Source organism: Leishmania major, chromosome 28, assembly GCF_000002725.2.
Source record: "Leishmania major strain Friedlin complete genome, chromosome 28".
NCBI classification, from domain to species: Eukaryota; Euglenozoa; class Kinetoplastea; order Trypanosomatida; family Trypanosomatidae; genus Leishmania; species Leishmania major.
The window spans coordinates 663100-685455 of NC_007269.2; the positions used below are offsets into that span (position 1 = coordinate 663100).

Sequence of the window (22356 nt, forward strand, 5' to 3'; positions counted from 1 at the left end):
GAAGTGGAGCAGGGTCACAGAAGCGCATGTCACTCTCGCTCTGACTTATTCCCTGCGCACAGCACAGCAGCCGCGCGCAGAAGCGCATGCAAGCAACATAGAGAAAGATGGGGGAGGGAGGAGGGCTGGACAGAGGCACGCGTTGCTGCGCAGAGAGGCGGCTTCCCTGTCTCCATTTCTTTTTTTCGCTGGCCGCCCACGTCAATCGCGCCTCCGATCCCGCCCACCGCCCCTCCCCCCCCCCTGCGCCCCCCTTTCCACACCGACCTCAACCTCTCTCAGCACCAGGTGCGCAGGAAAAAAGGGAGGCGGACGAGGGAGCAACGGATCAGGCGACAGGCGACGGAGCGACGTGGCGCTGTTTTGTTTATTGGATCACCTGTTAAGAGTGGCGCACATGCGCATCCATACCACCGCGAGATGGCACATCGACACACCGCCCGAGTGCGTAGTTCGTTCTTGTCTCGCTGCGTTTTCTTTTTGCATGTCTGTCTGGAGCACACATACACATACACATACACGCATACACAACGCCCAAGGCCCATCGGTGAAGGCGGACAACGAGAGCGCGAAACGGACGGGCAACGGAGTACAGAGTTAGAGAGAGAGAGAGAGAGAGCTGACAGGAAGGCTACATACAAAAAGTGGGCGAAGGGAAGAGAAGCTACGACAGGCGGAGGAAGCGTTGATTCCTCCCCCCCCCCTCCCTTCCTTCCTCTCTTGGATCCCCCTCCCCCACGCACACGCACACACCCCCTACGGGGGCCACGTGATGGTGGTGGTCCCAAATACACCGAGACACACCTGTACACACTCTCCTGACCTCTTCATTTTGCAGCTCTGCTCTTTATGAAGAGGTCAGCACACGCACAGGCGCGATAACGGCAGCCAAAGCAGGTGCGGCACCCGCCCCACGCCTTACAGAGAAACGAATCATCGGGCGTGACACAGAACGCAGAGGAGATGGATACGAAAGGTCGGGAGGAGGGGAAGAAGGCGAGGGTCACCCTGATGTATGCGGCAGGCCTAATGAAACTCCGAAAGAGAGCAAATATAAAAAAAAACGGCAAGCGTGCGCCAGTCTGTTTGGGTGCCTGGATGCACCTGTGCAACACAGCCCGCGCCCTCCCCTCCTCCGCGAATGCTGCTGCTCTACGGGTAGGAGAAGGGCTCCGGCACAGGGGCCTCGTCGCGGTCCGACAGCACCACAGGCGCTACCAGCACCTCGGCACCCATCTCAGGCTTCGTGTCCCTCAAGAGGCAGATGCCCATCGGCTTCGGCTTCAGCGGTACGTACCGCACGTCTACGTCATGCGAAATGACGGAAAACTGATGCGCCGTCACACGCGCTGGGTTGTGCAGGATCTCAAAGGCCGGTTCCTGCTCCGCCGCCTCGCCACACGCGCCGCCGCCGTCCTTGTTGCCGCCCCTCTTGCTGCCCGCCTCAGCAACCCCGCCATCACCGCCAGGCGCGCCAGTCGCGGAGGCGCCGGCGGTCAACCCCGAGCTTCCAGGCCCCTGGTGACGGCGCTGCCGCAGCTCCTCCTCCTTGCGCGTCGTGGACAGCACGACCGCCTGCACTTCGGACGTCTTCACCCTCTTCTCCTGCAGCACCGACTTGGGCACGGCGTAGGTGCTGGGAGGGGCGTTGGACTTGAACGTGTACTCGGGTAGCTCCAGCGACTCGTTCAGACCAATAATGCACGTGGGCTGCATGGCCAGCGTGATCATGAGCAAGTACGGGTACCAGTACCAGTACTGCAGGAACATGAAGACGCCGACGACAGCCTTGTCGAGGCGGTGGCGCTGCTTGTGCAGGGCAAAGGTGCAGTTGCGGCCGCCCGCGTCGAGCAGGCCGGAAGCAAGCACGTAGCCGAATTTGGAGCAGCGTCCCTCGTTACGGTCCTCGATCTTCTTCTCCAACAACAGGCGGAAATCCTTCACCCTCGGGTTCTCCTTTTCTGTCAGCTGCACCATAACCATGGCAAGCGCCATCGCGGCGCCCTGGCGCACGTAGTCGACAATGTCCTCCAGCATGTCCCACAGCACGTCGATGACGGCGGCGTTGCCGGTGCCGGCCGCGCTCACAGCCAGTGCCATCGCTACACCGTAGCGTACGTGCGGACTGTAGCTATCCACGAGCACGCGAATCAGATCGAGGCACAGGTTCGGGTCCTTGAAGGTCAGGAAGCCGACCATGGTCACAGCGGTGCGGCGAACGTCGTCGGACATGTCCTTCACCGTGACGCTGAGCAGCTTCTCAATCGTCTTGGCGTTCTCGGTGCCGGCGTAGGCCAGACCGAGCACGAAGCAGCCGCCCAGGCGCACCCACGGGTCACCACTCTCGAGCAGCTCCTCCGCCAACGGGAGCGCCTCGTCTTCGCGGCCAAGGTTGATGAGCGCCATGGCCATGCACACGCCACGTATGACCTTCTCCTTTTGGTTCTCTTCGTAGGCGACGTTCTTGAGACTCTGCAAGACAATGTCGTTGCCGCTGCCGAGCATGAGCATGCCGACGCCAACGGACGCGCCCTCGGCCGCCACCGCGTCCATGCCCGTCACGCACGTGAAGAGGGCGTCGTAGAGGCCCTCGTCCTGCAGCCCCATCGCCGTGAGGCCGATGCCGAGCGAGGCACCGTGGACCATCTGCACGTTTGTCGAGAATTTCTGCAAGTTCTCTTCAAGGTACTGGATAGTCCTGCGGTCACGCGTGGCGCCGAGCGGGGAGTAGATGAGGCCGAGCGCGTACAGCGCACCTGCCTCCTGGTACGGCAGCGTCGGCACGCTTGGGCCCTTCGGCAGGTACTGCTCCAGCACCCGCATCGCCTCCTCCGTGTGACCACGGTGAATGGCACCAGTGCTGGCGACAGCAGTGAACTTGGCCCAGTGCTGCGCAGCGCCGAGCCACTTCATGTTGTCGCGCAAGAAGCCGTCCATCGTGGTGCCGCTGTACATGAACGCGTTCGCCACCACCGTCGCGTTGTGAATAACAGAGCTGCGTGGGTCCGTCATCTTCTTAATATGCGCCAGCACGTACACGTCGGCGACGCAGCGAGAGTAAAGGTACTTTACGTTCAGGTTCGTCGTCACCTGACCACTGAGAACGGAGAGCAGCTTCTGCTCCGCCGACTCCGGCACCGCCGCCGCTGCCGGTGCGCCAGATGCATCGCCGGCAGCGTCAGAGGTACTCGGGGCCGGCTGCACCTCCAGCGCCTGCTCCGCCACCCCAAGCTGCTTGTCCAAATGGGCGACGACGCCAGAGAGATACTCCTGGTTGCCATACTCAAAGAGGTCAAAAGCTAGCTGGAAGGCGACCATCCTGCTGCCGCCCCTCCACAAGCCACAAATAAGGTTCGAGGTCGCCTCCACATCGCCAAGGAACAGCAGGCAGTGAGCCAGGGAGTAGTAGTCGATAGTGGAGAGACCATCTGTGTACAGATCCGCAAGCAGACGGAGCACCTTGCGGCGGAACGTGATGTCTTGCAGCAGCACGTTCGCCACGTAGAAGGTGAAGTTCAGAATCTCAGCCGAGTGCGTCCTGCTCAGCGCCTGGCGCAGCACCTTCTCCAGGAAGTCCAGCCGGAACGCACGCACGGTGAAGCCGACCATCTCCTTCAAGTCCGCCATGGTCTCGTTCTCCATCACCCATGACTTGGTCAGAGAGACAAAGAGCTCCTCCAGCTTTGGCGGCAGCTCCGCCCGCTCGCTCTCCGGCGTCTCCTGGTATGCCACATACGTGTCAATACAGCGGCTCAAGATCGTGTCCGTAAAGAGTGACCGCGTCGTCGCGTCGAAGGCGGTGCCGGCGGCGAGCGCATGTTTTACCGAGTTGCTGTAGTCGCCGAGGTGGAAGTACACCTGCGACGCGACAAGAGACGCGAGGCGGCGCGTCTCATCCGCCAGCTTCTCGGAGGCGGCAAGTTCCTCGATGAGGGGCAGCTTCGCACTGACCTCGTGCCAGAACGTGTCCATCAAGGACGAGAGCCGCTTGAGTGCAAAAAGCACGACAAGGTTCTCCGCCTCGCTCAGTAGCGCCAGCACGGCCTTCGCGGAGGACAACCCCTGCACCATGTCGCCTTCGCTCTTGTCTTGTTGCGGTGTCGCCGATCTCTCTGCGGTCGTGCGCGTGGCGGTGCGTTGCGGTGACGTGCTGTGGAAAGGGGACGATGGAGGGGTTCGACTGCCGGATGTGCACAGGAGCTCTACAAGAGCCAACCACGGTAAAGGCGTGCTCGGGGTGAGAGAGGGGGGGGGAATGGACAAATACCCGCGCCGACGCGCTGAGACGCATGCACAGCGGAGACACGAGAGGAAGAGGCAGTCGCCGCGCAAACCCTCGAACGTCTTCTGCGCGTAACTTTGGACGGATAGGGAAGAGAGGAGTGGATATGTTCCTCGAGGCGGGCGGGAAGAAATAGAGAGGCACACTAACTAACACAGGCCTAGCTAAAAACGTAAACAAAGAAGTAAGAGACCAAAACTCGTTGCTGGCACCCCACGCAACACAAAGCAAGAGGCAGGGAGAGGTGTGCGTGTGCGCATCACGCACGTGTTTTTGCGTGCGTGAGCACCACCGACAAGGCGTCCAGTAGATGGAGCGTAAGCCACAGAGAGAGAGAGAGAGACAGAGACAGAGAACGCAATGACGAAGATAGCGCTCGACACCAAATCTGCATTGGTGACGACAAGAGGCGACGCTAAACAGAGAGGACGAGAGAAAGCATCTACCATGCTGGAGGAGGGGGAGGGGGGCAGGGAGGGTTTGGTTGCCCCTCAACGAGAGAGCCTACGAAGCAGCTTCGCGCTCCCCCTCGATACGTTGTTTTTGTTCTTGTTTGTCCTGCTCCTCCCCTGCGCCACGTTTGGCAGGGGGTTTACTTACACGAGAGTCACCCATCAAAGCACGGAAACAGATACGCACATGCACACGTGTGAGTGTGTGTATCACGCGGAAGCGCGGTGGTGAGGTCGGTGTGATCCTCCCCCGTAAGGGCTGCACATCGCATCTTGCGACAAAGCCGCCGCTGTCTTCGCCTCCCCACGACCTCACGCAGCGAGAGGCACACGCACACACACACACACACACACACGCATGCACACACGCCGATTCTTATTATCAGTCTTTCTCTTGTTCTTCTCCCGTTCAAGGAGGAGAGGAAGGAGTGGGGGACAAGACACGAGGGAGTAAAGAGTCGGTCTTCAGCGCCTCTTGCGAGTGTGGCGTAACACCACGACATACACACACACACAGAGAGAGAGAGGAAGGGAGGGAGGGGGCGCTCAGCACACGCGGTCAAAGCGGGCAACGTAGAAGCCGTTCGTCGCCTCTGTCGCCGGATCGCAACGGATGGTGAAGCGCAGCGGGTGCTCCTCGCCCTCCCGCTCCGCGCCACGCGTCTTCCACGTGTTGGGCATAATGTTGCTCAGTCGCCACCCACGCGCCTTTACCCGCTCGTCGTCCAGCACCTGCCGCACCACCTCCTCGTTTTCCTCCTCGTGCACGGAGCAAGTGGAGTAAACGACGGTGCGGCAGTTATCGAAGGAGAGAAGAGAGTGCGCTAGGAGCTTGCGCTGCAGACGCGCCAGCTTCTCGACACGCTCCTCCTTCATTGAGAATTCGTTGCCCTGTGCCGCAGGGTTGATGGCACCGCTGTTGGCGGTCTCCTCGCGGTCGCCGTCGTCCAGCTGCCCCTCTTCCGCCGCGTTACGGTCCGCATCCTCATGATGGCTGCCGCGCCGGCTGCCCTGAAGAAGGGAGACCCTTCTGTCGGCCTGCCGCGCCTTTCCCTTGCGCTGCTGCTCGTGGTGGTGGTGGTGGTGGTGCTGAAGAGCCACGTCGACGCGCGTCATGACACCGCTGGCGCTGCAGCTGGGGTCGAGCAGGATGCCCTCTGTCGCCGCGCGGTCGTCGGAGGAGAGCTGGAAAAAGTCCATGCTCACGACATTGACGTAGTCCGCCGCGCCGAGCGACGCCACCCGCTTGGACAGCAGATCGGCACGCCGCTCATCACGCTCGGTCGCCATAATCTTGATATGTGGTGCACCGAGTGCAGCGAGCTGGGTTGTTTTGTTGCCTGGTGCGGCGCAGGCGTCGACAACGTACTCCAGCGGCCTGCGCGCCGCCGCATCCGTCTCGTTGCCCCTCCCCTTCTCCTTCCCCAGCGCCGTACCACCCTTCGCCTTCTTTCTGCCTTTGCTGCTGCCGGCCGTATCGCCTTCGATCACCTCAACAGGGACAGCGTCGAGCAACACCGCCGCAGGAAGGCAGGAGGCGCGATCTTGCAGAATGAGCTGACCGCTGCGCACCGCCGGGTGCGCGTGCAGATCCGTACCAGGTGGGAAAACCAGCAAATGCGGCACAACAGGGTCTTGCGTGAACTCGGGAAGCGGGCGGTGCGGCCGCGATGACGCGCGACGTGTGGCACGCTTGTCGCCGTTCTGCTGCTGCGGGTGAGAGCTAGCAGCGGCGTCACCGTCATTGTCCTTGGCGTCACGGGCGCGCTTGCGAACCTCTGCGGAGCGGCGCAGTCGACTCACCAGCTCCTCCACTGATATTTTGAGAGTGTTGACACGAGCGTAGCGCGGCAGCTGCAGCGAGGGGGACGAGGACACGCTGTCGCCGCTGCGTCTCTTCCCTCTCGCACCGCCCTCCGTGTCGGCCGCCACCTCATCGTCCAACTTTTCGCTGCTGCGCGGCGGGATGACGTGGTGCTTGCGCACCTGCCAGTACGCCTCACGCAGGTACGAGGCCGAGTGCGATACGGCACGCGCGGTGCTGTCGTTGTGGGTGTTGACCCCCTTGCCGAGCACCACGTCGTAGGCCATGCACATCGCAAACTCGTGGTTCGCCTGAGGATAGTACTTGAAGAACTCTGCCACCTCCAGCACGTCCTCGAGGAGCTCGTAGTGGCGCAGTGTCTCGCACACGACAGCGTAGGTCTGTTTCTTCTTCTGCATATCCTTTCGCAGACACAGCGCCTTGGCCGTACCGTTGCCCTCGCGCACAATGCCGACGATCTCAGCCGCCTGACGATACACGTCCATTGGCGCGCGTCTGTCCCGTACGCCCTCTGCAGCGGGTGCCTGTGCCTGTGATCCAGGAGAGACGAGGGAGACCTGGTATGCGCCTCGCCGGAAGAGCAACTAGGTGAAGGGTGCAGCACTTTTCCATGTGTGTGTGTGTGTGTGTGTGTACGTGTGTGTGTGTGTGTGTGTGTGTGTGTGTGCGTGTCGGTGTGTCAATGTGTGTGTGTGTGTGTGTGGGGGGGGGGGGGGGGGGGGGCCGGGTATGAGTGAAGGCCGGCAGAAGTCGAGAAGAGAAAGGAGAAGCCCAGGAGGCAGTGGGCAGGTATGGCGGACGGTGGCGAGGGAAGAAGAGTGCCGTCTAGGTCACATGGGATGATGAGAGAAACATGCGACAGCATAATGCGCCACCCCCTCCCACGCCGGTCGAGGATGGCGTCCAGGAGGAGAAATGCCTTGTCATCCCTGCTGCGACGCCGACATGCCGGAGTATTGCCCAGGCAAGATGATCAAGAAGGCAGAGTGGAACTGCCACCGCGACATCAGCGATGATGCACCTCGGATGAAAGGCCTTTGCTAGACTCTCTCCCTCCTCTGCGAAAGTGCAAGGTGTACGTCCATTTTCCCTCTCTTCTCTATGCAGGCTTCACAGGCATCTATGGGCATCACGTATATGTATATCTATATATGTATATATAAATATATATATATTTATATATATATATTTATTTACATATACATACGTGAGTGTGTGTGTGTGCGTGCGTGCGCATGCTCATGCCTACATCTACACGTCTGTACATGGGTTTGTATCCTGGGAGGCACGGGGGGGGTTGCTTTGTTGCGGAAGATGCAGCGCACCGCGGATAGCAGCCCATGCTTCCCTCCCAGTATCAGTTCTCCATGAGTGAACCACCACGGCAGTAATGTCTTGGCCGCCCCTCCCCCTCCTCCTCCTCGCTCTCCCTCAAAAGTAGTGCTCCCACACACGCAGATCAACGTCGATGGAACAGGCCTGTGACGGGGTGGTACTGGCTGGTCGTGCACGACAGCCGCTTGGCATTTTGGTTGGGGGGACCACGACGCGGCGACACGACTTCAGCCATGCCGCATCAAACCAAAACGCCGGCATTACCGGCGGGGATGGTGGAGAAGTGCAGGAGAGGGAGGAGGCGTCGGCGGTGGTGCTGGTAGCGGCTGCAGGTGATACCTTGTCTCGCCCAGCTGCATCGCCGCCACCGGTCACGCTTGATGACGAGCTGCCGGCCACATGGAGGTACCCATTGAGGGCCGTCGCCAGGAGCTGCATCTGACGAACTGTGAACCGGCCCCGCTTCTCGGTCAGCATCGGCGCACAAGCAGCACGGCTAGCCAACCTTTCGGTGGCTGCAGGTGCCCCGTCCGCTACCTTGTCCTGCGCGACGCACACCACCACCGTCTGCGTATGCCCGGCTACTCGCAGCGCCTGCACAGTCGAAAAACCGCAGCCGAGGAAATCACGGCGCAAGTTCTCCACGCTTGGCAGCACATGCGCATTCACTACCAGTACACCACCAGGCCGCAGCCGCCGCGCGCAGAGCTCAACAAGCGTGCCTTCGTGCATCATGCGCTCCCTATCCGGGTCGTAGCAATCAAGGAAGATCATGCTGTACTGCAATAATGGAGTCGCGTCTTCGACAGCTGACGAGCTTTCCTTTTCCTGCTTGGATGACAGTGTCCGTGACTGCGCCGAAAGCCTCGGGCAAGTCTCTTGCGGGGGTGAAGAAGGAGCAACAGGATGTGCGGCACCATTAGCAGAGTGGGATGCTCGATGCCGAGCAACGGCACCCTGTGCCGCTGTCAAAGTAGTGGGAGAGGAGGCGCTGGTTCGCAGATAGGCGTAGGCATCTTGCAGAAAGCAAACATACTCGCCCCTGTCCTGCTGCGCCTGCAGCGGTGCTTCTACCGCGGTTCCTGATCCGCGAGGCAAGCTTGGCGCACACGTGGCGCGCTTTGTGGCGCTACTAGGCACTGCAGACGGCGGCGCAGCCAACCTCTCCAACAGCATGGGCGCTTGTTGACGCATTGCCCTAAATGCCGCTGGTGTGGCGCTCTTGCAGTGAATCAGGCCGGCCGCCCACTGCATCGCGGCGGGGCACACGAGCGAAGCAGCAGGCGCAGTCTCCAACATCTCTTCGGACCTGCAAGGCGAGACGTCTTTCTTGTGCGGAGCAGATGCCCGTTTCAATGCGTTGCACGACGGCGCCGCATCACGTTCCCCTCTCCAGTCGTCCACTACGTCGATCGCCGGGAACTGTCCATGCTCACAGCACGCCTGCAATACCGCCGGCTCCACCTCCACGATGTGCAGCGGCACCGCGGCAGGCAGTAGCGCATCTAAGCACTGCCCCAGCACATTGCCGCCGAGCCCTAGAATCAAGACTGCGTCGTGTGATGTGTGAGGCAACAACTTGACCAGTGACGCGGGGCGCATCTCTCCACCTACTTCCGGCGTAGGCGACAACGAAGTGGGTTCTGTCGTAGATTCGGGTGTGTGCCATGCGCCCCGCTCTCCGGACGTGTTCTGCAGGGCAGCGTCACTTCGACTGCTGCGCGACGGCAACATGACTGTATGGCCGTTTTCAGCTGCGGCGCTACCATCCCTGCAAGTGCCTCCATGCGATAGCACGCTTTCCCACGTCCGTGAGCTCGCATGCCACGCGGCGTACACCAGCAGGCCAAAGTGCACCATGTGTCGCGGGTAGCACTCCAGTGCCGTCTGCCAGCCGGGCTGCACGACTGACTGCAGAGCAAAGGACGCAGGACGCATGTTGCTGACCGCGTCGCTGTTCACAATGCTCATGCTGTGCAGTCGGAGCATCCTTGTCGCCGGTGGCGGGGGCCCGGTAGAGGCGCACGGGTGGGTGCTGTCTGAGTGAGAGCGACCCCGCTGCTTGCGAGAGCGAGTCTCTTTTGCTCTTGTGGTGGCCATGAGCGGCGCTGGTGGTGCAGTCGCGTCCTCTGCTGAGCCGTCAAGCGCGCCGGTGAGTCGCTGAAGCAGGGGACGCAGACCCAGTGGTCGGTGCGAAGAGAAAAGCAGACGTCTCGAAGAGAAGTGTAGTGTATTGGCGGCCTGGAAGGCACGGGAATCGATCGCATCGCGGGGTCTCCGCAACGCTAGCGAGCCTTTCACACTCGAGTTGCCCTGCGTGTGTGCTGCCACCACAGGCGACGCCAATAAGGACGCTGCCACGGCTGCTTTTGTTGCCACGCACTCAACTTCGAGCACCGATTCAGCCCACAGCACCACGTAGCCGTCAAGCACCCAGCAGGGGTATGCGCATGTGACGTTTGTGGTGCAGCGGCGGCACGTGACCGTGTATGGCTCGGCTCCAGCCCCACCGGTGGTCGGCGGTACCGTCACGGCTGCGCTATCGCACACCTCACTTTCCTTGCCTGAGGGGGCAGCGGCCTCCAGTCGCGCTTGGACGAGCCTGGCGGTCCCCGCCGCGAACTCTTTCAGGCTTTGTTGCAGCTCCTCCACGAGGCTCGCGCGCCTGCGCTTGCGTTGAGTCTGAGATAGCCCAGGGCTAGATGCCGCAACCCCCACCACTAAAGCCGCGGTTGCAGGCGTGCCGTCATCAGCAGTGTCAACAAGGACAGGTGAAAACTCGCGGTAGAGGTAGTCTATCGCGCGTTCCGATCCGCCCCTGCATAGACGGCGATACAGGGCCGTGTAGGGAAAGTACGCGCGAATCTCCGCTTCAATGGCCGTGTTCGCCAGCGCCAGGAAGGCCGTATCGCTGCCCATTTTCTTGAGGGGGGACGCACTCCAGACAAGCACACGCACACAAGTCAGCGCGTTGCGTGTCCATGCATGCACCTCGCGCAGTGGGTCTCGCTTCCTGTGGAAGCCGAGACGACAGGGCAGTTTGCGTGCGTGTGTGTGTGTGTGTGTGTGTGTGTGTGTGTGTGGTTGCGTGTATGCCCTGGTGCAGCAGATGCCCCCTGCGGACGGAGCACCCTAAGCGGAACGCCAAGGAAATTTGTGTGGTGGGCGCGCTTGCCTCATCCACGGGCACAAAAGAAAAACGAGGCAGAGAAGGATGGGGAGGAGGAGTGGGGGGGGGGGTGCACGCACCACACAGACACACACACACACACACACACACACACACACACACACACACACGGCGGAGAAAAGTGGAGGTGAGGGGGGACACACCAAAGGACGATCAACGACAGCGCGAATGCAGAGATTCGAGAACGACCATCCAGCGTGCCACTGGAACGCGTCTGTGTAGTTAGCCCCCAAGCAGAGGGTGGCGAAGTCGTCGCACCGACAGAGAAGGTTGTGTGCACGGTGCCACCGCCATCACGAATGCCATTAGGGGCACCGTTGTGTTTCTTTGTGTGTGTGCGTGTGCGCGTGTGCTTCTCTCTCTCTGCAGACAAAGGCAGGCACAGGTCCAAGCGAGGGACGAAGACCCACGACACAGAGAGGATGGGCTCGACGCCGTGCAAGAGAGCGGGGGAGAGCGGAGAAGCAAGTGAAGGGATGCAAGCACACAAAACACATCAGTCTATACGCAGATATGTACGCACACAGAAGAACAAAACAGCGGGCGGGGGAGGCGAGAAAAATGAGGGGAGGAGAGGAGAATGGTGGGACAAAGGGACGCGCAGTGTCAGAAAGCCTTGCAAGAAGCAGCGCCGACTGCCCGGGTTATTTCCCCCCCCGCTTCCCTTGCCATCCTCCCTGACAACGAGGAGTCGACATTGGACCCTCTTGCTTCCGTTTTCGCACTCTCCCTTAGCATGGCTCCCTCGGTGTGGTCGCACGTGTTCGTTGCGTTGTTCACCGAAAAGCAGCGTCGTGATACAGAACAGAAACAGACGAACACAATGGCAGAAAGCAGATATGGCATCCCGGTCGCACCCCGCACGCACGCTCTTTCTCTATCTCAAAGCCTCCCTCATCAGCATGCGCTACGGCACGCAGTAAAAGTGGGAGGTGGTGGCGACTGCGTCGGCTTGTCAGTGAAGGAGGCGTGCAATGCGGGGGGAGGGGGGTGGGGGGAGCGCCGAAGTCGCGTTCGCAGAGGGCTGGCGGCGACAGCGGCAACATATGCCGGCCAACCGGAAAAAGCACACACACACACACACACAGACCAGACACACTACTCTCACTCCCTTGTGTTCGTCTCTCTTCAGAGCCGTTCAGGGTCGTTGTCCCAAAGCGTCAGCGTGCCGTCGCGGGATCCAGAGAGCAGATAGCATGGCTCACCTCCTCCACCGCTGCCACTGTTGCTGGGACCCCAAGACGCCAAGGACGTGGTGGTCATGCGCACAGCACACAAGGCGAGGATCGCATCCGGGGCGTGTCGCGGAAGAGCGCAGCCGCCGTGGCGGATGTCGCTGCCTTCGCGCACGGTGAGGGAAGCAAGCCCCTTGCTGCCGTTGCTGCCCGGTGGGGCAACTGCGTCGCCACGCACAAGATTCGCTGCCAGCGCCCGCTCCGCGGCACCAGTGCGCACCACGGTGTATGTCGGAGATCGGTACAGCGCGCACACCAGAGTGTGGGACGTCTCTGGGCGGTCAGTTGACCAGCTCCGAATATACCCGTCCTCGCTGCCGGTGAAGACGCAGCCGTGCGTGGGCTGCGTCAACATCGTGCGTATGGCACCGCCACCGTTGCGACAACACTGAAACGCAGGCCAGTAGCTGGCGCTCTGGAGGAGGAGGCGATACACCGTGCCCCCGGTTGTGCCGAGAAGCAGACTCGGCCCCGCCGCTGTCTCCGGCTCCCAAGACGATGGGCGGCAGCTCTGACATAGCGTAGACAAGGGATCCACGCACGCCGTCGTGATGGACAGCCGCACTGAAGCAAGAGCCGACGCTGACAGTAGCCCTGCCTCGTCATCAACAAGAACCACCCGTTGCGCGCAAAGTTGATAACGCAAGTCGTACAGGCACACAGCGCCGCCGTAGGTGCCGACGGCTGCAGCGCACGCCCTGTCGCCCGTGTAGAGCGGGCACACGCAGCTCGGTGCACCGTCGAGTGGATTGAGTCGGGTGTGCCACACTGAGGCGGTCGAGCCCACGGCTGACTCCTCGTCGTCTGCACGGCCCCAGCCTCGGCACCGCGTGTCCACAACGTGAAGGCCGCCAGCCGCGGTCGTCACAAGCAGCGATGCTCGATCCTGCAGCGCCAGCCCGGTCAGCCCGCCCTCCAGAGCGCCACCGACAACGGTGGACGATACCCACGCATTCTGTTCCACGTCCAGCACTCTCACCGCGCCATCGGTGCTCGCAAAGGCCACCAACGAGCAGGAAGCCGAGGCGGGCACGGAGGCGAGCGTGAAGTCTCGCCGCTGACCTGGCACACTGATCCACTGGCACGCCGTGTAGGTGTGCACCCCCGCCTTAGACGTCGCCGCCGCGACTCGCTCCACCAAGCACAGCTCACGCGCGCGAGCTGTGCTCGTGTGCGACGCGGCGACCTGCCACACAAAAGCTTCACCTCGTGCCCCGGCCGATATCACGATCCCGTTGGCTGACGGCGAGGGCGCCGCTGCGTAGATGGCCCCCATGTGAGCGCTGACGGAGCTGAGTGCAGCGGCAGTGGGGCGCAACGCCGAGCAAGATGCTGAGGAGGAAGACGGCACCGCGGTGCTAGCCGCTGCCGCTGATGAGGTCAGGGAGGGTGGTGTCACTCGACCGTGCAAGACGCGCCCATCACCGCCTTTGAGGCTGCACCGACTCACGCCTGAGGGCGGCGGCAGCGTGGCGGGCAGCGGCGATACGTCCCTGCGGTGTGGCGGAGTCGGGAGTTGACAACCCTGCACTGGCAGCGCCGCGGAAGAAGCTGGGAGGTGCAGCGACAGGGAGTGACCTTCAAGCTGCACCCGCGCAACCTCTCGCGCGGCGGGCCGGTAGACAAGTGCCATGCCGTCCGAGTCACCGCCATCATCGGCGACAGCGCACATGTCGGTGGCGCTGCGGATGTGCTGCGCGGTCACTGCAGGCTCCGCGATGCTCGCCTCATGGGACGTCCTCGATCCTGGCACCGATGACGACAAAGCCTCAGGCAACGGGAGCCCGTGCAAAAGCGCCGGTGGCGGCGCCGACGCATCAGAGTCGGTCACCGCCACAACCTCCGGCAACACATTCGGGAAGGTGCCTCCGTTGCCCCCTCCGTATTCGAAGCCTCGCCACTGCCCTGGGCGACCGCGTCGCCCATCACCGCCGCCGGTGCCATTTTCCAGCAACTGGTTCATCGGCTCATCATCCTCAAAGATGTCCTCACCTAGCAAGCAAGCTGAGCCGGTGACGGACGCCCTTTCCCTCAACGGCGCGCTGCTGACGTAGCTGCACGACGTCGGCCCCGCCGTGCCACCCAAGGACATGAACGGCATAGTCAGCTCAGCCCGGATGACCGTGGCGGCGTAGTGGCGCAGGTGTGCCAGAGGCACCGGCAGCATCAGCAGCGGCCGCACGGCGTACTCGAGATGCAGTGCAATGTCGCTCGCCGAGTAGGTCTGTGCAGCCGCCTCAACGACGCCGCACGCCGCCTCGCGCAGCCACAAACGGCTCTCCACCAGCATCGGCAGGGTCTGGTGGACAAGTGCCATCGTCTCCTCCAGCGGCAGCCTGCGGCTGCGCACCACAACTGCGAGGCTGTGCAGGGTTCTGTTGAGGCACACGTCGTCCGTGTGCCGCAGGCCTTCGTCCACAAACAGCCGAAGCGTCTTTGTCGACGGACGCTGGAGCAGGGCGTGCAGCAGGATGGCTTGTGAATAGAGCAGCCTCTGCACCCGCAGCGGCGCAGCCAGGGCCGTGGTGAGGAGAGGTATCAGGTCCTCTGTCACCCGCTCCTCACCCAGAAAGGCGGCGACGGTGCTGGAAGACTGCTGCATGACCTCCACGACGACGGCGACGCATGGGTGGTTGTACAATATCTGCAACATGCCCCAGCCGTTCGTCAGGAGGCAGTGGAGCTGGGTGAGGTACTGCTGCGTGCCAGCAGCGCTGGCACCGTGCAAGTCGCCTGCATTCTCTCCATCTGCATCGCTCACCTCGTTCGCCGACTTGCCAGCTTCAGTGTGGCGCGCTGCCGGGACCAACCTCGCCCGCGTACCGCCGCTGACGCTCTGCTCGCACAGGATGGCAACCTCGGTGGGGCTGGAGTAGAGCGCGTCACTGCTGCTGCGGGGCGGCGGCAGCGGCGATGGTGACATCGACGTCGAACTTGGCGCTGCCACCGCTTTCACCCTGTCACCCTCCTCGCCTCCCTTGTTCGGAGAGAGATGCCGGCTGGCCTGGCGGTGCGGTTGCCCGTGCAGTGGGTCGTGGCGACTCTGCTGCTCATGCGCAGCCTCTCCCGTTTGCCGGGCACGGTGCCCTTGTGTGCCAGACCGACTCTCAACCGTAGTTGACTGCGTCATCACCGCATCGGCCCCGTATAAGAGCTGCCGCCGCTCCGTGATGTAGCGTGCCAGGAGCAGCAGTCGCGGCAGCCGACTTGCCACCTCCACCAGCACCGCCGTGGACTCCTGCTCCGCCTGCCGTAGGACGCCGTACAGGCACGGCAGCACAAGATGTTCCATGAGTGCCCACTGCTCCTCTGGTACGGCAGAGCCCTCTCCCGTGTCGCCGGGCTTCGCAGCGGCCGCATCGCGCGAAGTTGTCACGGCGCCACCCAAGCGCTGCGGCGACCCGAGCGTGAGGTGACGCGCGATGACTTCCGAGATAGAGCTGAGCAGCCGAAGCGCCATGAGGCGCGTGGACGGTCCGTAGACGTGGGCATCGTTGTTCACGTAAAACAGCACGTGTGGTAACACTGCGTCCACTAGGCAGGTGAAGCTGCAGTACGACGCGCAACGACGCAAGCAGAGCAGGCCGCGGTAAGCCGCCTCGTCGCTCGTGCAGGTGCTGTGCAAGGTTTGAAGAAGAAGAGGTAGAAGGAGAGACACGGCCAGCTGCCGAGATGGGGACACAACCGCCGCCAAGTCAGCTGCATCGGCGCCCACCGCTTCAGCGGACGCCGCTACCTCAATCTCAGCCGTCGACGACGTGCCACCGCTACCTTCTGGCGTCATGTCTAGCACCTCGCATCTCTGCAGCACCGCCTCCAGCTGGTTGTGGAGGAGTACCAGCCGCGTGTCTGGAGCTGTGGTGAGGAGGCGAGGCAGCACGGACTCGTACAGGTAAGGGAGCGAGGCGGGAAAGATGCGCTGTTGCAGCCCGCGGTTCACCAGCTCGCGCGCGGACGGTCGCTCCTCCGCGGTGGCGCACAGCATCGGCAGCAGCAGCGGATGCAGCGCAGCGGGCACGTTGGCGTCGCGCAGAACGGGCGCCACAAACGCTTCGCGGGCCTCGGCGTTGGCCAGGTGGCGCAGGCTCAGCACCTGCGACAGTGTCAGCGGATCTTCTTCCTTGTAAAGGAACAGCACGACGCATGCCGTCGAGAAGACGTCCATCGAGGCCGTGTGGCCATCGAAGTTGACGTTGCTCACATTGTAGGTTGCACTGCCCCGCGTCTTGCTCTCCGGCGGTGGCGTGGGCAGCGGCTGGTCGCTGAACTTCTCGGGTGCCACGAAGCACGCCCTGTTCTCGTCCGTGTCGTAGTAGTAGTCGAACAGCAGCGGGCTGTCGAGCGGCATCTGGCATGGCTTGAAAAGAGCCATGTCAGACAGCAGCAGCACGCCGGTGCTCTGCACGAGGACGTTGTTCGGTTTGATGTCGCCGTGCGTGAGGCCGTAGGTCTCGTGCAGGTGCGCCACCGCCTCTAACAGCTGATAAACGATACAGAGCTTCTCCTGCGCCGTCCACACAGGGCGGGCCACGAGACGCTCACGAAGCGTGAAGGCGACGTAGGGCCGCTGCAGCACACAGAAGCCGTCGCCCTCGCAGACAAGGCTGTACCACAGGCAGTTGCGTGGAGTCGTGCGCTTCAGTGTCGAGTCGACGATGCGCAGCTGCTCACCGGCGTTGTCCATCATCTCGTGCACATATTTGAGGAAGTACGCCTGGCCGGGATCGTCGGGGGTGCGCACAAACACCTTGGTGACGACGTCCTCGACCAGGTAGCGCTGCTGTAGCGACGTCGATGACGACAGCAGGCCGGCGCTCGTTGGTGCAGGGGGTAAAGTGGGGCGAAGGCCACCATAGGCAGCGACTGCGGAGGAAGACGTGAGCCCAGCACCGGCACCTCTGCGCAGAAGTAGCTGCACGTAGTTGCCGTAGTTGCTGCGCCACTCCCCGCTCACGCCGGCGACCAGGGCATCAATGTTTGGAGTCTGGCCCGCTTTCGCCGACATCGCCGTGGCGTACGGAGACGGGGTGGCAGTCCGCAGCGTCATCTGCTGTACCGGTGAGCCCGGCGCCAAGCCGCTGCCATACGGCAAGCTGCTATCCGCACTAGAGAAACGAATGCTGTAGTGGCTACCACCGGCGGCCGGCATCGCGCTAGAGCGTGTGTCACGGCACCAGCTATCCATCGCGGCATCTGCGGCAGCGCCACGCCCTAATCCCACCTCGGGCCGCAGCGAGGACGGTACGGTGCGCCACGGACGGTCGGTCATTGGCAAACGCTGGCGCCACCGCGCTTGATGCCACGCGGCGCGTTCGCGAGCCAGAAGCTGTGTTGTGTTCGCCTCGGAGTCGCTTGAACTATAAAACAAGCCGACATTTCCGTCGGCGCCGCCTGTGCCTCGTCCACGCCCTCGCCCACGTCCAGCCGCCGACGGCGATGGCAACACCCTTGGGGACGAGGAATCGGCAGACGCCCCACCTGGCAAGGGGGATGAGGGAACGCGGAAGAAGCTGTTGGGCTGGTACTCTGGCCTCTGGAGGACGCCGCTGCCGCCAGGAGTGCCACCAACCTCCGCCGAGATGAAGCCGTAAAAGCACTGAGGAGCATTCGAGTTATGAGTGTAAGGCACGGCGCCCCCGCGGCTCAACACTCGCGCGTGATTCTCATCGCTGGCTGGCACCGTCAATGGGGTGTATGCGAGGCAGTGGAACGTGGCAAAGTAGTTGCGGCCTTCTGCGCCGAGAGGGGCAATGAGCTCCAGATCACCCGATACGTTGGCGAGATCAACGGCGGCCGTCGCCGCGAGTTGGTTGCCCATAGACCACTCTCGGTCTCTAAAACAAGTGCTTGTGCCCCTCTCCCTTCCGGGTGCCTATGCCTAGATGGGCGTGGCGTGCTAGAGTGTAGAGTGTGTGCACCAGTGCTCTTCTGCGAGAGCAGTCATTGACAAGGACGAGAGCGGTGAGGGTGCAGAGCACAGTGAACAAGCGCGCGCGCCTGCACGCACGGACACACGCGCAAGCGCACAAGGAAGGCGGAACGAGAGAAGAACATCTGGAAGGAGAATGCAGCAAGGTGAAGGATGATCTGCACTGCACCGTGGCCGGCCGGCGGTGGGCGGGGGGGGGGGGAGAGACAAAGGCGGCTTGCCGCTTGCTTGCCTCCGAATCGAGTTTACAGATCACAATCCAAACCCTTTGTTTCCATGCGTTTGAGCGTGCGGATGATGCGCCCACCACGACCACCAGAGACCGACGCCGCCGCCCCCCTCCCCCGTGCGCATTGATGCGCCGGCACGGATGCGCCGAGATGTAAGTTCACAAACACGCATATGCGAAAGACATATACGCGATCGATGGCTTGTGGAAATCCTTCTCCGCACAAAACAACACCGCCCGCCCCTCCCCTCCCCCCAACCACGACGGGAAGACGAAGAAGAAGCACGAAAACATAAACCTTCCTCCGTCAGGAGCAAGTGCTGAACATGTGTATGCCGACATCGAAGTACGCACGGCTCACAAGCGCGCGCTCTCCAACATGGAGAGGATGAAGACGTGTGTGTGTGTGCGTGCATGGGTGCATCCAACTGCGTACGACCGCATCGGCGCACTCGCTCTTTTCGCAGTACCATAACGATGTGAACGTAAGAGAAGAGCGGAACAAAAAGAGAGAATGGCTGTCGACGAGTGCGGCGGAGGAGATGCGAGGGGAGCAGGGCACCCAACAACGGCTACACAATGAGCACGCACACAAAAAGGAGGAGAGCCATTACTATGACGGCAGTGGCTGCAGGCAGGGAGAGAAGTCACGAAAGAAATGCAGAAGACCAAGTGGGTGCCCGGTGTGGTCGCCTTCGACGGAGAGACGTGGCAGAAGAGGGGAAGAGAAGGAGCGAGCGAGAAAGGCATAGGTAGAGACGCAAACGCAATCTTATATACACACACACACAGAAGGAGGGCGGAGATGGAGTGGAGCACGTAGTAGAAGCGAGAACACAAAACAAGAGCAACGATGCGTTGCGTTTCGCTTCGCCAACGCGTGAAGAGCCACGCGAGTGGCCGAGCAATCAACCGAGACGACGACACTGACAGCTATCGCGAACAACGCATGCAAACCAACAGGCGCAAGAGGGAGGGCAGAGATGGAGGCGCACAAGAGGAGACGAAGCCAAATCGTCCACATCGGCAACCGGCATAGACAGCACAACATCACATTCACACTCACGGGCATGCGCACCCGCCTCCTCCACACACGTTGGCAGGAGCAAAGAGCAGCCACACACACACGCACGCGCGCGCGTGGAACGTCGGACTTGGAATGAAAGCAAGAAGGGAGGAAGGAGCCTGTGCCTGCGGGTCATCGCGGACGGCCCCGTGCCCTCTGCCGAAACTTGGCATAAGAGAACACGTGAGAGAGAGAGAGCGCACGGAGAGAAGCGCACACGCACACACACACACACACGCGCGCGCACACACACACATACGAGCAAAAACGCAAAGATGAGGGAAGAGCGTATGCGCTCCTTTTCCACCTGACGCACAGCAGCGCTCGCCCCAACACAAATAACAATGATGAAAGACGGATAGGGAAGCAGGCAAAGAGCGCCAGGCTACGCGCCCACGCCACGGAATGCGAGCTCAACCAACAAGAGAGAGAGAGAGAGAGACAAGGAAGAAGTGAAGCACAGAGAGAGAGAGATTCAGATCGACACATGAAAAGACCATCAACAGTAACCGCAAACTAAAAAAAAAACTCGTATGTATGTATGTATGTGCGTGAGAAAGAGACGCCATGGCCCTCTCCCCGCCCTCTCGCTCTCTGCTTGATTGCACCACCGCACGACCTCACACACATAAACACACATGCGTACACAGACAAACCAGACGACACGCCGTGGATGCGCGCAGCGGCCCCCTTTTTCTTCGCTCACCTCGCTTTCTCTCACGAGATGTCACGCCGCCCTTCTCTTACTCGGGGTAGCGCGGCTTCACGGTCTGTGACTACCACGCCATCGGGTGCCCGCCCGTGTTTGCCGTAGAAACGCTGCTCGTCTCTCCATACGCCCCAGCGACAGGTGCGGTGCGGAAGAGAGAGAGAATCTCGTCTTTGCTGCAGCCCACGCTCGCACTGCCGCCGGTGAACAGGTCGTCTGTGTTATCGTGTGCTGTCGGCGGGCTCGGCGCTGACTGCAGTGTGTTCGGCAACGGCGCCCCGCTGTGAGCGCCGCCGCTGGTGGGGCCGAGTACACTGCTTGCCGCCCCACCAAACTGCGACTCGAACCAGCCCGAGTCGGCGTTCGCGCTCACCGGTGGTACCGACGACAGCGACCCCGCCGTTTGCCCCCACGCCGTAGGCGGCGAGAGGGCACCGCCTCCAGCAGCCGCATAGTCCATACCGGCGCTATGAGTCGGATAAGCAGAGAAGAGTTCCGCAACGTTTGTGCGGGCCCCCGTCGTGCCCTGCGTCGCTTCCTGACTCGGTTGATTTGAGTTGAGTGAAGACACGGGTGCTCCCCAGAGCTCCTCGAGCACAGCGTCCTGCGGCTGCGTGTGCCCTGGCTCGCCGCCTAGGCACAGCGGCGCGTTCGATCCCGGAGAAGACGCTAAAGTTGTGGTCCCGCTGCTGCTTACCCCCTCCAACGGGGTCTCCATGAACTGTGCAACGAGCTGTGCGAAGCAGGGGTGGTAGTACAACTTCCGCTCATACTTGGAGCGGATCACGCGCTCGGCCACGGCGGTTTCGGTCGTGTTGGTCACGCGTGCCGACGGTGGCATGTTGTACTCGTACAAGAGTCGTCCTCGCGCGTTGCCGATGCTCTCTGCCACGAGCATCGTAGACTCCGCCCAGGCATCCATGTTTACCGACTTCACCTTTGATACGTGCGTGCCCATGGAGCGGTGGATACCGGCGCAGCGGAGGCATAAGAAAATGCCAAGGTTGGTGCTCGCCCATCGCGGCTGCCTCGCACCACAGTCGAAGCACTCGCGATTCTCCAGAAGACGCAGCAAGACATCGAAGCGCTGCAGCTGCTGCGCCGGCACACCCGCACTACCCGTGCCAGTTCTCGAGGCAGTGGCTTTGATTGAACGCTTCTTGGTCGAGTACCTTGTTTCGGCATCGCCAACATCGGTACCGTGGTTGCTCGCGCTGGACGCGTACCCGCCCCGCTCCTCCGGCTCGTAGTGTCGGAAACTAGCTGGCATACTGTGCCACCATACAGAAACACCGAGAGTTTTTCAATGAAATGTACGCCCGTACGACGCGGCGGGGTTGGGCGCGCCACACTTTCCTGCTCAACGTGTGGCGTAGACTCTGTACAAAGGAGCACCGGTAGAAGCACACTGAGGGATAGTGGGACGCAAGGTGATGGTAAATGAAAGCTCACGTGCGCGTGTAGGTTTGCGTGCGGGCAGAGGGCGCACTGTACAGTGCTAGGGGCCGGTGGTGCTGCTGCTGCAGCTTTCCTTTGTCGGGAAGGAGCTGTGAATAACAGGGGTCGAAGACCGCGACAAGGCGCTACACGCTATGCGTGCCGTGGTGTGTATCTGTGTGATGCGAAATGGGAGATGGACACGCGAGACTATGCAGAGGACACAGGAGCAGGAAATCTAAAGCTAGGGAAAGGAGGGGCTCAGGGAGGGAGGGGGAGGAAGGATAGCCGATCGGCGGCAGTGCGGTGATACGAGGGCTCTCACCAAACTGCAGCCAAGGCAAAAGAGTAGTGACACTGGCGCGAGGTCAGGGGAGAAAGGGAGGAAGAGTGGGGGCAGTCGCAGAGGAGCAAAGCAGGTCAGAGAAAGAAGAGGTAAGGCGGAGTCCAAGAGGGGGTGACGGCATCGCAGTGCGTGGGGTGGAGGGGTAGAACACTGGCGGACGCTGCCCCATCATCGACGCACTCTACGCAGGGTGCCGAGCAGTCTGCAGTGAAGCAACTTCTCCCCACGCACACACACCCTCTCTATCTGAAGGTGGCGCCTAGGTGGAACGGCGGGGAAAAAGTTTGCATAACCCATCGCCCAGCTGAGCTGACGCACACG

The 22356-nt window shown here is 61.8% G+C and overlaps 5 protein-coding genes across 5 annotated transcripts; all 5 read right to left on the reverse strand.

Moving 5' to 3' along the window:
- Positions 1–1152: 1152 nt before the first annotated feature.
- On the reverse strand, positions 1153–4071 carry LMJF_28_1730 (putative proteasome regulatory non-ATP-ase subunit 2; the record flags this gene model as incomplete). Its single annotated transcript, XM_001684403.1, has 1 exon — positions 1153–4071. The coding sequence occupies one exon, from the start codon at positions 4069–4071 to the stop codon at positions 1153–1155; it is 2919 nt and encodes a 972-aa protein (XP_001684455.1).
- A 1209-nt stretch (positions 4072–5280) lies between these two features.
- LMJF_28_1740 (conserved hypothetical protein) lies at positions 5281–7044 on the reverse strand (the record flags this gene model as incomplete). Its single annotated transcript, XM_001684404.1, has 1 exon — positions 5281–7044. The coding sequence occupies one exon, from the start codon at positions 7042–7044 to the stop codon at positions 5281–5283; it is 1764 nt and encodes a 587-aa protein (XP_001684456.1).
- A 946-nt stretch (positions 7045–7990) lies between these two features.
- Positions 7991–10813, reverse strand: LMJF_28_1750 (conserved hypothetical protein; the record flags this gene model as incomplete). The annotated part of the gene is made up of 1 exon (XM_001684405.1): positions 7991–10813. The coding sequence occupies one exon, from the start codon at positions 10811–10813 to the stop codon at positions 7991–7993; it is 2823 nt and encodes a 940-aa protein (XP_001684457.1).
- A 1399-nt stretch (positions 10814–12212) lies between these two features.
- LMJF_28_1760 (putative protein kinase) lies at positions 12213–17006 on the reverse strand (the record flags this gene model as incomplete). The annotated part of the gene is made up of 1 exon (XM_001684406.1): positions 12213–17006. The coding sequence occupies one exon, from the start codon at positions 17004–17006 to the stop codon at positions 12213–12215; it is 4794 nt and encodes a 1597-aa protein (XP_001684458.1).
- Positions 17007–20319: 3313 nt separating this feature from the next.
- LMJF_28_1770 (conserved hypothetical protein) lies at positions 20320–21210 on the reverse strand (the record flags this gene model as incomplete). Its single annotated transcript, XM_001684407.1, has 1 exon — positions 20320–21210. One exon carries the CDS (start codon positions 21208–21210, stop codon positions 20320–20322), a length of 891 nt encoding a protein of 296 aa, XP_001684459.1.
- Between the last annotated feature and the right edge of the window lie 1146 nt (positions 21211–22356).